Source organism: Melanerpes formicivorus, unplaced genomic scaffold (genome assembly GCF_026170545.1).
Source record: "Melanerpes formicivorus ecotype bairdi unplaced genomic scaffold, bMelFor1.0.p_v2 SCAF_33, whole genome shotgun sequence".
NCBI lineage: Eukaryota > Metazoa > Chordata > Aves > Piciformes > Picidae > Melanerpes > Melanerpes formicivorus.
Window position 1 is genome coordinate 5,919,069 of NW_027142385.1, and position 16,675 is coordinate 5,935,743.

The 16,675-nt window shown below is 45.0% G+C and overlaps 1 protein-coding gene across 2 annotated transcripts; it reads left to right on the plus strand.

Annotated features, from left to right (window-relative positions):
• Positions 1–844: 844 nt before the first annotated feature.
• On the plus strand, positions 845–16,504 carry STOM (stomatin). 2 transcript variants are annotated; one of them, XM_068155828.1, is made up of 7 exons: positions 845–976; positions 7,154–7,257; positions 8,823–8,895; positions 11,096–11,178; positions 13,212–13,415; positions 13,823–13,957; positions 14,702–16,504. In XM_068155828.1, the coding sequence occupies exons 1-7, from the start codon at positions 919–921 to the stop codon at positions 14,894–14,896; spliced, it is 852 nt and encodes a 283-aa protein (XP_068011929.1). In that variant the 5' UTR covers positions 845–918; the 3' UTR covers positions 14,897–16,504. The 2 variants fall into 2 exon arrangements, with proteins under 2 accessions (XP_068011929.1, XP_068011930.1); XM_068155829.1 differs by having other exon boundaries at positions 845–967.
• The last annotated feature ends 171 nt before the right edge of the window (positions 16,505–16,675 follow it).

Sequence of the window (16,675 nt, forward strand, 5' to 3'; positions counted from 1 at the left end):
TTAACATCTTTGTCAGTGATATGGACAGTGGGAGTGAGGCACCCTCAGCAAGGCTGTGGATGACATCAAGCTGTGTGGTCTGGCTGACGTGCTGGAGGGAAGGGATCCATCCAGACAGACTTGAGAGGTGGGGCCATGCCATGTTGAAACAAGGCCAAATGAAAGGTCCTGTACGTGGGTCAGGGCAACATTGAACACAAATACAGGCAGGGTGAGGAGTGGTTCAAGAGCAGTCTTGAGGAGAAGGACTTGGGGGTGTCAGTTGATAAGAAACTCACCGTGCGCTGGCAGTGGTCGCTGGCAGCCCAGGGGGCAGCTGTGTGCTGGGCTGCATCAAAAGAAGAGTGACCAGCAGGATGAGGGAGCTGGTTCTGCCTCTCTGCTCTGCTCTCTGAAGGGACTTTTTGCAAGGCCTTGTAGTGACAGGACAAGAAGGAATGGCTTTAAGCTTGAGGAGGGAAGACTTAGACTGGAGATTAGGAAGACATTCTTTCTAGTGAGGGTGGTGAGGCACTGGAACAGATTGCCCAGGGAGGCTGCGGATGCACCTTCCCTGGAGGTGTTCAAGGCCAGGTTGGATGAGGTCTTGCGCAGCCTGGATCAGGGGAAGGTGTCCCTGCCCTGGGCGGGGGGCTAGAGCCAGACGTCTCTAGAGCCCCTTCCAGTCTAAACCAGTTGCGACTCGCAGGGGGCGGGGGGCTAGAGCCAGACGTCTCTAGAGCCCCTTCCAGTCTAAACCAGTTGCGACTCGCAGAGGGCGGGGGGCGCACGCGGGGCCCGCGGGCGTGCCCCGGCCGCACCCCGGCCTCGCGGGGCGGGGCCTGGCTGGGCTGGGCCTGGCGGGGCGGGGCGCGCGCGCGGGACTAGAGGGCCGCGGGCTGGTGGTGAAGCAGCAGAGAGGGGACCGCGGCATCGACCATGGCGGATCACGAAGCGGGGATAACGGCGAAGGGCCGGCGGACCCAAGGTAACCCAGGTACGGGAAACTGGGGGAGCGGAGGAGGCTCTCCCCAAGTGACATCTGGGATGTGGCCCCTCAGGCGGTCGCTCCCCGCCGACTCCGAGCCCGGGGCGTTTCCCTGTCGCGCTCTGGTTTTCTCTTTCGGTTTTGATCACTCTTGCATTTAGTCGCCGAGGAAAGTTTGCGGATCCTTCGCCGAAGTCAGTCCCTCGGAAGGAGCGGGATGCGGTTCTGTCTTGCCGCCTGCCGCAGCCCCCAGCTCGCGGCTGCCCCCCCCCCCCCCCCCGCCCCTTCACCCCCGGCACGGCCCCAGACAGCCTCTCGGCGGCGTCCCCGGCTAAGGGCGGCGAGAAGAGCGCGGTGCAGCCCCGCAGCCGCCCGTCCCGCTTCGTAGCTCGGGAAACCCGCGCTCGGGGAGGTGACAGCGGCGCCGGGAGCTGGCCCCGCTTGCGCAATTTGGGTTTTTTATGTGTGTGCTGTTTCCCTGTGCGGTAACTCGGGTCGCTAAGGGGAAAGCTACACCTGTAGTTCCGAGCAGTCAACAGAAGTAATCCCGGAGGCATCGCACCGGTAAAGGAGAACAAAGCGAAGTTGGGGACTGGTTGTTTGCACCGCTGGTGCTTTTCAGCTTAGATATGTGCGACTGGAGGAAGTGATCAATATCAGCTGTATTTCTTCAAATGGGACAAGGAAGCTGTAGTTAGTTTTCACTCCTTGGTATCGTTCTGGCGTTTTTATTAGGAGATGTGAGTGTAACCCGGGTCAGCAAGTTTAGGAGGTGAGGCACTGAAACTGACAGTTTCTGTCACAGGGAGCTGGAGTGCTCTGCTCTGAACTGTGTTGCTCGGAGACAGGCTGCAGAAAAGCCATGACTTATTTTAGGGTCTCATCATTTGCAACTGGAGAAGGAAATGTATTTATACAATCACTATGTACGAAAGCTTTGGCTGGGTAATTGGAGTGGGAGTATAAATAACTGTAGATCTATTTGGGCCTCATGGCACATGCTAATTCTTGTATCCTAGGAGGGGATCTCCATTTCATTCTGTGTTAGATATTAATACTTAACAGTGCTCACTCCCTTCTCTGGGACTTAGTGAGCCTTCCACTCTACGTGCCCCTGAGATTGTTTCTTCTGTACTCACTTTGTGATGTGGTGATTTGGAGGCTAAAGCTGGCTAATTTTTTTCCACAATAGAGTATCTACAGAATGAATGGTATTAGTCATGATTTTGGTTATTAGATCTAACTAGGGGGACTAGGGGGAATGGAATGAAGCTGGAGGTGGGGAGATTCAGGCTAGATGTGAGGAGGAAGTTCTTCACCATGAGAGTGGTGAAACCCTGGAATGGGTTGTCCAGGGAGGTGGTCGAGGCCCCGTCCCTGGGGGTGTTTAAGAGCAGGCTGGATGAGGCTCTGGCCAGCCTGATGTAGTGTGGGGTGTCCCTGCCCATGGCAGGGGGGTTGGAACTAGATGATCCTTGTGGTCCCGTCCAACCCTGAATGAAACTATGAAACTATGAAATTTGGCTGTTTCCTGTGTGAAATGCTTTCAGAGGCATCTGAAAAGACTTCCTTGATTGTTTGCTAATTAGCAAGCAGATGAATGACTGTGGTAGAGCAACACTCTTCAGTCATTTTCAGACTATCCCTAATTTGACCAAGTAGTGTGAAAGTGGAGATCTCTGATATTGGTTGCCTTGTGCTCAGTCCAGTTGATCACCTACATGCATTTTGGTTCAAATCTGGCAGGTTGTTGGCACAGCTAAGGGAGCATGTCCCCTTCTCTCATGGTACCAAGGAGTCTGGCGCAGTTTTGCACTTTGACAGTGATGTCCTTGTTCAGGCTGTGTAGGCTTTGCAGAAGAAAATAAATCACAAGTGGAGTGCATGCCGCACCCCATGCAGTAATGAGAGCTTCCCCTCCAGCACTAAGTGTTTATGAATTGTTAATAGTGTTTGATGATTTAAATGATAATTTCTTGCTAAAGTAACAGCTCCAGTCAGCCTTAGAGGGATGGAAGGCTGATTTAATTAGAGTATTTTTTAATGTTCTTTTTCCATGTTTATTTCTTAAAGAAATATGCAATCTGTTGGAGACTGTCCCCAAATGAGACTCCTCTGATTAAATTCCAGGTGTGAGGTTTTAATAGTGTGCTAATAAAAGAACAAGAGTGTCTCAAGAAGAGAGATGGAGAGATATGAGAGAGTCTAAAGAGTTTGGTTCTTTAGGAAATCAGTGGAGAGGGAACAAAGTGGAGTATCTGGAGTTACTGTATATGGCACTCAGTGCCATAGAAGATGTGTGAGCTGCTGAAGAAACAGGATGGGTGGAGGTCCATCTTGTAATGAAATAATAGATGCCTTTCTACAAGGGAAGGAAATAAACCAAGAAATGTCTTTGTTTGTAAATTGATACGTATAGCTTTAAATACCAAAGCTCACACAAGAAGTCAGGCAGGAGTGCTAAAGAAGCAGCTCTGCTGCAGTGAAGGAACTTTCAAGTTGCACAATTGCTCAAGAATGTTTGCATTTTTGATAGGTTGCCTTGATTTGCACACCAACAAACAGTCTTAGAATTCAAGGTGTGGGCTAAAGTGTTCTTTACCTTATAAGAAAATCCCAGTGGAATGGGTAGAGATGGTGGTGTTGGGCTTGCTCTGGCATGTGAGGCATCTATTTCATGGCCAACAGAGTAGCTGAAGTGGAGGTCATGTCTTAGTCATTAAAGAATATTATTTCTTAGTGTAAATTAGTCCTGTGATGGTTTAGTAGTCATGAAGTCTTGGGTGACAGGTTGGACTTGATGATCTTTGAGGTCTCTTCCAACCTTATTGATTCTATGATTACTAATTACCCTGCAGTTTGATTATTTTATTGCAACTGCTACTAAATAGTCTTGCTTTCATGACTGTATCTACTTGGCATTGTCTCTGCAGGTCACAGCACCTGTAAAATCGTGGTCAGCCTTCAACAGTGGAGAAAATGTAGCATTTTCTGTGTGTTTTCCACGTCCTCAGAGCTGTTGGTGGCATCCCTTTTTTTGAAGCCATTACATTGCTTTTCCAGCAGCTGCATACATTAAAGTATATTAATATTGAAATATAGATCCCCAGCAGTTAATGATCAGGCATCTGTGGGATGAGCAAGATTTTGGTTTGGGAGCAGTAAATTGCTTTTCTCCTCTTGGAGTTTGATCATACAACAGTCAGAAATGTCACATGGGGACTCTGGCTTAGGGAGAAGCAAACTCTGGTTATTTAGAGTTCCTAGGCAGAACTCTTCACTACAAAATTCTTTTCCCTTATTTCTTACTGTATTCGTCTTAGCTAATCTTAAATGCTGCGGGTGCAGCTAAGAAAACCCAAACTTCTCCCTTTGCCTCTGGATCACAAAATACACTGGCTGTTTTAGGAAGCCCTGTAGTTGTTTTGTGGGGAGCTAGTGATAATTCTATCTTTTGGAGCTGTTTGTTGACACTGCCTGCCCAAAGATAAGTTTTATCTGTGTTAAAAGGTGCACATGTGTGATGGGTGAGGAGGGCTGGGAGGTGGTCTGCTGTAGCCAGCACTTCATGTAGTGTAAAATCTTTTTCTCAGCCCGTTGGGTAGGCAGGGTTGTACCTTATCTGCAAGAGCTGCATCCGAGGCTGCTTGTTCCACCTGTGCCCCCTCTGTCAGTTTCATTGCAGTGCTGTGGAACTGGCTGCTGTCTAGAATCCAGCATCAGTGAGCCTGGCTGAGAAACCTGGCAAGACTGGCCTGTTAATGAAGTTATCCAAGTCCCATAAATGAGATGTTCAAAACTTGCAATGAGAAAGTTCTTTCCATAAATGCCAAGGATGTTTGTTGGATTTCATACAGCTCTTCACAAGACAGCATCTCTCTGGCTTTTTCCATTGTGAAATACACCACATGATGGGACAACTGGTGTTGCTAAATGAAGTGTGATCTTACTGAATCTTGGAATTTTACACTATTTGAGTTGTGACTTCTGCCTTCACATTGAACAGGGAAATTAAACATGGATTATCCATGTCAAAATGTATCATTTTTTCCTTCATGCTGCAGTTCTGGTCAGAGCAAATAGCTGGGTGGGAGCAAAGACTTAATGCTAAACCGTTGAGCAGGGCTGAAGCAGGACCCTCAGCTCCTTTAAGTTATTAAGTAACTGTCGGTGTAGATTGTGACTACTTCTTGTGGTTTTAGGCTGACTAATACCACGTTGGGAAATGAAAGGTAATGTTCCTGTCACTAATGAGTTTACAGATGTTGCTTCATAGTGACACATGCAGGTGATGCATTTCCTTGACTTTCACAGGCAGCCTGGCTATTACTCCTTTAATCTGCTATTTCTGCTTTCTAGTAATAAACCAGGGAGTGGGGATGCCTTTAGAAAACTTTCCATTGATGAACTTTAAAGTGATGCATTAAATGAGTTGTCCTTGAGGGTTATTGCACTGGCATGTGACAGGGATACAAATTACTGATAAGTTGGGCAATGGCTTCAGAAGCTTTGAGTAACTTCATAAAGCTCAAGATGCTGTGTGAGACAAATATGGCTTAGTCTCTACCACCTCCATATTCTACCTCACCTTAAAGGTGTAGTGCTGAGATCCACAGCCAGTGCAATGAGACTGGAAATGTCAATATTAGCTCCCAGTGATTTTGCTGACTTCTGTGACTTTAGTCAAATATTGTGGGTCTAAAATGCAAACCATATACTGTACTCACTCTTCCTCAGGTCCAAGGCTAGTGATACCTAATGACTGATATCTCTCACTTCCCCCTACCCATTGCATGCCCTCCTAATGCTGATTTCACTTGTGGGCACAATAAAAGCCTTACTGATGTATCTGGAGTTGTTAAAATCAATGGATCACTTTCAAAATCAAGATTTTGCTTTATAATAAAATGGGTTCTGCTTAAAATAACTTCGTGGTAGAGACTTGGAGACTCAATTCTTGTAATTGACCAGTTGTAGAAATGGTATTGTAGTAGTGTTTGGTGAATACAGACAATTTGTTGTGTAATTCCAGGTAGAACTAAACTAAAACTTCTAGGTTATTTCTTTCAAAACAAGCTGCTGAGTGCAGTCTGTTAGATCAGAGGACTCAAGTCCTTCAAGTTTCTGGAGCATTGACCAAGTTAGGACAAGGTTTGTGTATTTGCATCACTGTAAGGGTTTTTACAGTTAGCAAAATAGGGAAGTGTGGCCCCAAAGCAACATCCTTTCACCTGTGAGAACCGTTTTTCTAAGCTTTGTGAGTACTTCTTGCACTGGGTGCTTTGGGCTTTTTACAGGATGGAATGAGAAAGCTGAATCAGTATCTCCACAGCAGGAACATGGTGGTTGAGAGTGCTAGGTTTCACCCTGGGATATCCCTGCTTGGCAGTGGGCTCTTGGCAGCCTGTTAAGGAGGCTTAGCTGGCAGGATCAGAAACTTCCTGTAGCTTGCTGAATGCTTCCAAGCATGTCCACAGCTCATCATGGTGCATGGCTGTTTTTAGTTGTGTAGTCTTTGAAACCACTACCTCTTGTTACTTGCTGATTCTGGAAATACCTTCACTTGATGTTGTTCCATGACAGAGAACTATCAGGTTTGTTTTCTAAGTCGTTGGCCAAGAAGTGCTTTATAGAGACTTTATTTCATGTCCAGCTAAATCTTGTACTGCATCTTAACCTACTTCCTAGCTGCAACAATTCTGAGAATTGTGCTTTTCTTAGATCTGCACCTAGGGCAGCTGGGAAATAACCCAAATTCGAAATGTCCTGGCACTAGAGTTGATAAGTTGTGGGGTATTTGCATTTCACTCCCTAAGCACATGTTGCTCTGACTTCCTCAGACAATAAAAGAAAGGATTTCTGCTGCTGCCAGTTCATCATTCTACTAGAGAAAACTGGGGAAGAGAGAGGTGCCTGGAGTCTACACTTGAATGTTACCATACTTCACTTTGCACAAATGGTACTTGAACTGCATCCTGCCCTCAGCTGGGGCATCTTCTGGAGACCAGTGACTAGACTAGAATTTGGCATTTCATTTGACTTATCTTCTAAATCTAATGAGCTTGGCCAGATAAGTGGTGTTAACAATAGCTTATTGCAAGGAATAATCAACCTATGCAGTAGGCACTTGCTTTAACAGGCACTTGTGGCTTTGAAAACCTGAAGATTTCTGCTCTTTTCTTGCAGATGATGTTGATACTGGCCTTGGTTTGTGTGGATGGATCCTGGTGATCACTTCCCTGTTTTTCACTATTATTACATTTCCTGTATCAATTTGGATGTGCATCAAGGTAAAATCATTCACTGCTAATTTGCCTTAAAACTTTAAGCACTGCAGATGCTTCCTGGTGGTGGTTGTTCTCTATTTATTCTAATCTAACTCTGTTCTTTCTTGAACTCTAGCAGACAGTATATAGCAGATCCAAACACTTCAATGCTTTAACCTTCAAACCAAAAAAAAACAAAGTTGGGGGGGGACACACACACATTCAGGATTTGGTCAAAATGATATTTATATTGTCATCTTTCCTGGCCTGCATTAGGAATAGTGTGGCCAGCAGGAGCAGGGAGGTCATTGTGCCCCTGTACTCTGCTTTGGTTAGGCTGCACCTTGAGTCCTGTGTCCAGTTCTGGGCTCCTCAGTTTACGAAGGACATCGAAACACTTGAACGTGTCCAGAGAAGGGCAACAAGGCTGGGGAGAGGCCTTGAGCACAGCCCTGTGAGGAGAGGCTGAGGGAGCTGGGATTGTTTAGCCTGGAGAAGAGGAGGCTCAGGGGTGACCTCATTGCCCTCTACAACTACCTGAAAGGTGGTTGTAGCCAGGAGGGGGTTGGCCTCTTCTCCCAGGCAACCAGCACCAGAACAAGGGGACACAGTCTCAAGCTGCGCCAGGGGAGGTTTAGACTCGAGGTGAGGAGGAAGTTCTCCACCGAGTGAGTCGTTCATCATTGGAACGGGTTGCCCGGGGAGGTGGTTGAGTCATCGACCCTGGAGGTGTTCAAGAGGAGATTGGACGTGGCACTTGGTGCCATGGTCTAGTCATGAGGTCTGTGTTGATAGGTTGGACTCGATGATCCTCGAGGTCCTTTCCAACCTAAGTGATACTGTGATACTGTGATCTTTACTACATCCCCTCAGATGTTATTAGTATTAGTATTAGTATGTTATTAGTATTAGTATGTTATTAGTATTAGTATGTTATTAGTATGTATTAGTATGTATTAGCTAGTTTAGAAGATCACAATAATTGCAAGAGTGCTGGTGATATTTTAGGCTTCAATTTTTATGTTCTTTTTAAGGAGATCTCTCCCTATAGATGTATATGTGTAAATATTAATTCTGTGTATATAAATATCTTAAGTGCATACATCTGGGTGGCTGTATGTGACAGATTTCTAGAGACTGTGTCATCTGTGATCAGCTTGGGCTTGATGTTTTCAGTCTCCAGACCAGAGGAAATAATTCCTGCTTTGTTTTGGCTAACAGACCCCATCAGAATTAGAGCTGGAAAAATCCCTGCTGGGTCTCCTCTACTACACTTTATTTTGTTGTTGCTGGGATAATTCCCAATGGCTGCTGCTTCTAGCCTTGTTCCTGCCCAGACGTTGTGCAGTTGCCTCTGCTGTGGATAGGTGGTGCCACAGGCTGGAGAGTATTTCTGGTGCAGTGTTGTCCTGATTGTTCCTTTCGCTGTTTACTTTTTGACCATAAAGTTTAAGCTAAAATTCTCAAAAGCAGCCAGTATGGCAATAAAATGTAATGTATGCTAATGTTTGAGACTTCAGACTGTCCTAGACTTGTGTATGCTTAGTTTGGAATCCATCAGATGCCTGACATCCAGTTGTTTGTTGCAGATTATAAAGGAATACGAGCGAGCCATCATCTTCAGACTGGGGCGCATCTTAAAAGGAGGAGCAAAGGGACCAGGTATGTCCTGGAGAGCTTCTTAATAGTTGTTATGATGAAGCCATCAGCAGAATAATGGCTGTCTAGAGACATTGCATCAGACTGGAAAATGGATTGCTCAAGAATCTTCTCACTTCCAGTAAGAAAGTGGCTCTCTCCACCTGTCTGAAAAGAGGTTGTAGAGAAGTGGAGGTTGCTCTCTTCAACCAAGTAATAAGTGATGGGACAAGAAGAAACGGCCTCAAGTTGTGCCAGGTATTAACTAAGGGGATGTGAGTAAAGCTCACAGATCGTTTCTTTTTTGCCTTCTCCATTTAAAGATACCACAGAATTGCCTAGATTGGAAAAGACCTTTAAGATCCTAGAGTCCAATCATTAGCCTAACAATGACAAGTCCTTGACTAAACCCTACCCCAAAGTGTTATGTCTGCAGGACTCTCAAATACCTCCAGGGATGGGGACTTCACCACCTATTGCAATGCCTGAGAAACCTTTCAGTACAAAAATTATTCCTGTCCAATCTAACAGGTGGTGCAGGTCAAGGACTTGTCAGGGTTAGGTTAATGATTGGACTCGGTGATCTTAAAGGTCATTTCCAATCTAGGCAACTCTGTGGTATCTTTAAATGGAGAAAGCAATAAAGAAATTATCTTTGAGCTTTACCCACATCCCCTTAGTTAATACCTGGGCTTCAGATAGAGTCAGCAGCACAGAATGTTGAGGGAGGAGTAATGGCATCAAATGTGCCATTTTATAGAGGTGCAGCATGACAGTTAACACCCAGATGGTCTGGAAGCCTTGATGTCCTTCGGGAGAAATAGAAGCAATTAAAGTATTTGCTGGTTTTGAAAAGTTTCCTGTGCATGTTAGAAATTTTGATGAGATCCAAATGAATGCTATTTTCAGCTGTTACTCCTGCTGCTCAGAGTGACAGGAAGGGGAAATGGCTTCTTCCTTCGTTTTCATCCAGGTTTTGCAATACTTTCATGAACTCTAAAGCAACATGGATTACAGCAATCCACCGGAACAAAAGGAGGTTGATCATTTCTGCTGGCCAGGAGTAACTGTAGGGTACAAATCTGCAGAAGTAGCTGTTAACAGTTCTGGCTTGGGTTATTGTGGGGTTTGGGGTTTTTGTTGTTTGGGGTTTTTTTTGTTTTTTCTCCCCCAGATATTAAAGATCTCTAAACAAGTTAGACCTGGATAAATTAAAGTTTTCAGTGTACACTTTCAAAACTCTTCTTGCCATGCAAGTCACAAACATGCTGCTGAGCTTGTTACAAGTGCCGGGTTCTGCACATTGGCCACAACAACCCCATGCAGTGCTACAGGCTGGGGTCAGAGTAGCTGGAGAGCAGCCAGGCAGAGAGAGACCTGGGGGTACTGGTTGATGGCAGGCTGAACATGAGCCTGCAGTGTGCCCAGGCAGCCAAGAGGGCCAATGGCATCCTGGCCTGCATCAGGAACAGTGTGGCCAGCAGGAGCAGGGAGGTCATTCTGCCCCTGTACACTGCACTGGTTAGGCCACACCTCGAGTACTGTGTCCAGTTCTGGGCCCCTCAGTTTAGGAAGGAGGTTGACTTGCTGGAACGAGTCCAGAGAAGAGCAACAAAGTTGGTGAGGGGTTTGGAACACAAGCCCTATGAGGAAAGACTGAGGGAGCTGGCGTTGCTCAGCCTAGAGAAGAAGAGACTCAGGGGTGACCTTATCACTCTCTACAACTACCTGAAGGGGGGCTGTAGCCAGGCGGATGATGGTCTCTTCTCCCAGGCAGCCAGTACCAGAACAAGAGGACACAGTCTCAGGCTGCGCCAGGGGAGGTTCAGGTTGGATGTTAGGAAGAAGTTCTATACAGAAAGAGTGATTGCCCATTGGAATGGGCTGCCCAGGGAGGTGGTGGAGTCGCCGTCATTGGAGGTGTTCAGGAGGAGACTTGCTGGGGTGCTTGGTGCCATGGGTTAGCTGTTTGGGTGAGTTGGATTGGTTGATGGGTTGGACACGATGATCTTGAAGGTCTCTTCCAACCTGGTTTGGTTTATTCTAAATAAAGGTTTATTCTAAATAGGGCTGCACAGCTACAGTGGTTGGATTTAAACTCATTTCAGCAGCAAGTTCAGCCTGTGGTTGTGACCCATTTTCACATCCTCAATATGGTTTTCTTTTGTGGATTTTTTTTGTTGTTGTTTGTTTTCTTGGTTTAATTTTCCTTCTTTTTTTACAGGTTTGTTTTTTGTCCTGCCCTGCACAGACAGCTTCATCAAAGTTGATATGAGGACAATCTCCTTTGATATTCCTCCCCAAGAAGTGAGTTTGTGTTTGCCTTTACCTGCTGAAGTGTTGGCAGAATTTTTTTGTCCTTTGCTTTCCTTCCCCTATCTCAGTATTGGGTAGCATGGAGTTTAAATGTAGATTTCTTGTGCAGGTGCAATGTATTGTGAAGAACACAGCCAGCCTCTGGTAACAGCATTCAACAAGAGAAGATTTCTGAAAGAAAACAAATGATGCTGTTCTCTAAGGCCCAAATAAAATAACTTAATACTGCCTAAGAGCTAGAATAGGAGGGGGGTGGAATAGAGGCTGCTGGGCTTCATGCAATTCTTCTTCTCTAATTGTTTCTGGGACATCTGGAAGATTTCCAGAAGCAGCAGTGATCTTTCCTAACCAATTTATCTTTATATATAAAATAATAGGATTAGATTCTTACATACATCAGATGCTATTAATAGGAACTCAGGGTCATGGTCCACTCCCCTGTGTGGATTCTGTGTCCATGTTGCTCCTGTACCCTGCAGTGCACAGGAAGATGATGAAGGAGTTCCACCTCTAATGCCACCTGATGGCTTTCAGTGTGTAGGTCCTAAAGAACAACAGCAAGGACAGACTTCTATTTCTGGTGTGGTTTTTTTCCTGGGGTGTCTTAATTTTTTAGCTGAATCTCTCCACAGCATTAAGCTGAACTCTGTGATGGCAACTCAGTGGATAACAAAAGAATAAAACCCAGCTTCCCCTGTAAAAATAACTCAGTGAACAATTGTATGTCAGTGGTGATAACAGTATCTGCTGTGTTGTGCAAGACAAAAGATGCTGGATGCAGCCTGCCTGGTGCATCTGTTTCCTGTCATATCTGTTAGGAGCTTTATTGCTCATCATTAGTTGTAGATTTAGACAAATGGCAACTGCCATGGCACACACTAAAGGGTAATTGGTAGAAACCTAATCACTGGCAGGCAAAATGTTCTTGCAGCTGCTGATGGGCCATTAGTGAGTGAAGCCATCAGTTCTAGAGCTTTTCTTTTGGCTTGATTAAATTATAGCTGTGGATTGAGGTTGGTTTGTCCTCAGCAGATCAAAGCAGAAATATTCAGTTGTACAGCATGATTTCTGCGCGTTCTTCGTGGGCCTTCTGCTATTGTGAAAGGCCTGCTGAAATGGGTACTTTGGGGAAGGACAGAGCAGATAAGCCTTGAAATGAAGTAACTGACTCCCTTCCTGTCAGATAATGCAACAGTGACTGTCTAACATGGAATTGGGGCACCTCTTCTTGTGGCCCTGGGGCATATTTCAATCTCTTCTTAACTTTAAAATATAATATTAATATTTTTGTGTGGTGTACCCTCTTCTAAATCTTCAAGAATATGTCTTTATCTTTGCAAGTTGCTTAACAAGCAAGTGTTAAATTCAGTAAATCACTTGACTCTTGCTCTGAGGATGTTCACAAATTGGATTTCCTCTGCAAGCTGTCTAGAAATCACCACATACTCATTTAGTAGCACTAGGTGGCATTTCAATCAAGTACCTCCAAGAAGCACAATGAACTGCTACATTGTAACAGATATATTGCTAATTAAATGGTGAAGTAAGGCTGACACTCATGCAGCTGCAATACATCAGGCTGTTGGGACAGGCAACAATGTTCTAAGTAGCTAGACATTGCTCAGTGAAAGCTTCCAGTCTTCTCCAGAAAAGAGAAGGTCTGTTTCTCCAAGCTTTACTCTACACTGACATCCTTCTTTACAAAGCTTCTGCAGCTCTATAAAATCCCTTCCACAGCACTGCTGTGCCTCTAGCATTGGCCATTTCTGTGATCTGGAAGAAACTGCATTTGGCTCCAGTCACACCTGCAGTATGGGAGGGTCTCACTGGAAGTGTTTCTTGGCTGAAATGCACTGCCTCTTCCCTCGCCTGCTTCGTGAACAGGTTGCCTGGTTTGCTTGTTTTCTCAAGTGCCACACCTGGAAAAGCCAGGAGTTTATTACAGAGTAAAACAAACATAATTACCATTATATGCAATAAATAACATGTTGAATGATTCTGTGCTTTCCCCCATTGCTTTGCAGATCTTGACTAAGGACTCTGTGACAATTAATGTAGACGGGGTGGTTTATTACCGCGTTCAGAACGCCACCCTTGCTGTAGCAAACATCACAAATGCTGACTCAGCCACCCGGCTGCTTGCACAAACCACTTTGAGGAATGTTCTGGGGACCAAAAACCTTTCTCAGATTCTCTCTGATCGTGAAGAAATTGCACACAGCATGCAGGTAGGAGCAGCTTTACCTAAAGAGTCCCATCAAACAATCCATTAAGGTCAGGATTCATTTTACCTTCTCAGCGATAAGCCAAGTTGAGATTTGGAGCTTTAGGCAGAACTCTATCAAGAGCTCTTGGGATGGCATTCTGTGTAATAAAAACAATGGACCAGTGGAAATGAGGGATTTGGGAGAGGAGGGCTTCCCTGGATCATTATGTCAGTACTCTACTGTTGAAGGAAATCATGACACAGAATTCCTTCAATATATTAATCAAGCCCTGGGAGAGTTGAAATTATAAACCCCTAACTGTTGTATATCAAATACTCACTAAGATAACTGATTTGGTTTATTGGTCATTCTTTAAGTGTGGACATTTGTTTGCAGCCAGGTTAACTTAATTGTCCTGTTTTATATAGGCCACACTTGATGAGGCAACAGATCATTGGGGCATTAAGGTGGAACGTGTGGAGATCAAGGATGTGAAATTACCTGTCCAGCTGCAGAGAGCAATGGCTGCAGAGGCAGAAGCTGCCCGTGAGGCAAGAGCTAAGGTAAGAACAGCAGCATGCAGGGTTTGGATTGATTTATTCACATTTTTTCTTCATGAATTAGGTGGTGAAGTAGAAGACAAAGATTCTCAGATTGTGTTATGGCAAATAGAGCAGAAGTTTTGCAGGTTTGTGCCTTGGTGCTTGCTCTGTTTCCTCATGGTATTAGCTGGAGCATGCAGTGAATTAGAAGCCAGGCTTCCAGATTTTTCCTGACTGGCCTTGATTTTAGGCAAATCCTTTGTTTTGCTTGTTTACTTCATATGTGAAACAAACCAGCTGTGAAAGATACCAGCTGTGATACTTGGTTTTATCACCCTGGACCAGTAAGAAACATACCATTCACCTGGGAAGTCTGTGTAGGGACAAAACACTACAGCTTTTAAATAAAAAGTACTTTTAGATAGAAATGGGGAGTGCCTTCTGGTTTTGGGAGGCAGTGCTGAAAGAAGCACAGAAGGAGGTTTTGAAAACAGAAATGCTCCCACTGCATTTCCTAGACATGGTGCCAGCTTTTGTGATCTGGCATCTTGGAGAACAGACACACAGGGCCTTGAGAGTAGACAGAAGCAGCTTCTGTCTGAGCAGGAGAAAAGGCAGAACTGGTGAAGAATGCAGTATGGAGAAGCCACTTATCAAAGGGATAAGCAGTGTCTGGTTTATTACTTAAGGCTGAAGTCATCCCACAGCTTCCTAGTTTATTACTATGTCAGAATGAATTCAATTTTCTTCATTTTGCTTCCCCAGGTAATTGCAGCTGAGGGTGAAATGAATGCTTCCAGGGCCCTGAAAGAGGCATCCATGGTTATTACAGAGTCCCCTGCTGCTCTTCAGCTTCGTTACTTGCAGACCTTGACCACCATTGCTGCAGAGAAGAACTCCACCATCGTCTTCCCCTTGCCCATCAATATGCTGCAGGGCCTCGTAGGCACCAGTCGCTAGGCCGGGTTGGGGCAGAGAGGTTGGGGTGGGGTCTTTTTGGCTACAGTGAACTTCTCCAACACTGAGTCCCCTGTGTGTTAGAGCTTCTAGTGGTGTTACCAGTTATATAAGTGTGTTATAGAACTTCTGTAATGTTTGTGAGTATGGACAATCAAAACCTTTGAAACTGAGAACCTCTCGAAACAAGGATAAGCAGATGGTCTTAATTAAGGATGTATCCATGCTGTCCTGGAGGGGACAGCTTTAATTAATAGCCTCCCATTTTCAAATAGTATATAAAAGCATTTGTGGTGGAGAGGAGATGATCCAATATTTGCAAAGACAAGTATTCCTTTTAGTAAATGGGTCTGTAGTCCTGCAGGGGAGGGGAAACAGCCCAAACTGTATTTTCTGGTAGTGAAGTCATCAGACTGCTGTCAGGGGGATTGGATCTCTAGCTTAGAGGAGGAAAATCAGGATCAAACTCTTATCTAATAACAGTCCCCCACTCATGTTGTTAGTGGAATTTTCTATTCTCCCACAGAATGCTGCGGTTCTGGATACAGTAACTTGCAGTCGCTGAGGGGCTAGGCTGGTGCTGTGCTGTATGGATTTATGCTTCAAGGCACTGGGAAGCTGCTGGGTCTGCCTTTATCTGTCTCTCTTAAAAATTGTTTTTAAAAGCCAAAGCACTGACTTCTGCCTTCTATGCAGGTCTAAAAAACTCCTTCTCTAGGAAGTAAGATCTCTGTAATTAGCAGGTGGTGGTAATGTTTAACAGAAGGTGCTGTACTGTTTATAGTTCCATTGTAACAAGTTAGTGATTTACCTGCTGATGCTTCTGTGCAGACTTGTAGTAGCTGTTGTGATACTAAGGGCTTATATTCAGTACCAAAGGCATGTAATCTTGTGCTCATGTACCCTTGAGCTGTGAGTCTGTTACACTGCATTTGTATTTTTGATCTGTTCATGAGATGTAATTACAGATTAAAAAGAGAAGAATTGAGAGTCTGGCAGGGGGAAGGCTCTTTAGGCTTCCACCATCACTGAGTTTTGCATCTGGTCTTGAAAACAAAAAGCTGTGACCAATGATAGAAGTGCCCTCCTCACACTGACCAGCATAACATTTCTACCTGTGTTCTATCACTGTTCTGCTACCCTCAGTTCTGTACTTACAGGTATTTTAGCAAGGACAAGGATTGTTTACCTGTGCCTTGATACTCTGTGCCTTTGTCACTCTTAGGAAAGATACCCAGGTGAGGGTGGAGTTTGAGCTAACTGCAGCTGTTTCTCTTCTGCCTGCTTGCTGTGAACTTTTTCCTTCCTCTGCATCATCAGAGCAATACAGCTGTCTGTGTGTTTGGCAGCTGGTCAGTCAGTGTAAACTGAGCTTCACTTTCTGCTGGAGAGAGGGGAAAGACACGGTTAACAAAGCTGCAGTAATTGGTAGTGCTGTGCTCAGGCTTGCAGTGGGAAGCAGTAACTGCACAGCTTGAGGTTTAATCCTTGGGGAAAGTGAATCTGTAACTCCCCCTGCTGCTGCTGTAGATGGTCACTTCGGGGAATTCTTGTTGACACCAGAACATGCTCTTGCTCTCATCCTGAATAAAAAACCATGCTGTTTACTAATGAGTGACTTTTGCAAGTGTGTTTGTTTTTTTTTTTTACTGTTAATTTGTCAGGTCTTGTTCTGGGGAGGGGAAGGTAAAACAATCCCAGAAGTGATTTCTGTAACAAGTTAGTAAAAAACTATTTGTGCTAAGGATGGCACAAGGCAGGTTCAATTCCCTAAGGTGCACT

Bases quoted from the DNA above. Each gene is read 5' to 3' on its own strand.
- STOM (XM_068155828.1), top strand. From the start codon at position 919: ATGGCGGATCACGAAGCGGGGATAACGGCGAAGGGCCGGCGGACCCAA. The intron at 977-7,153 runs GTACGGGAAACT...CTTTTCTTGCAG, and splicing joins GCGGACCCAAGGTAACCCAG to ATGATGTTGATACTGGCCTT. The intron at 7,258-8,822 runs GTAAAATCATTC...TGTTTGTTGCAG, and splicing joins CAATTTGGATGTGCATCAAG to ATTATAAAGGAATACGAGCG.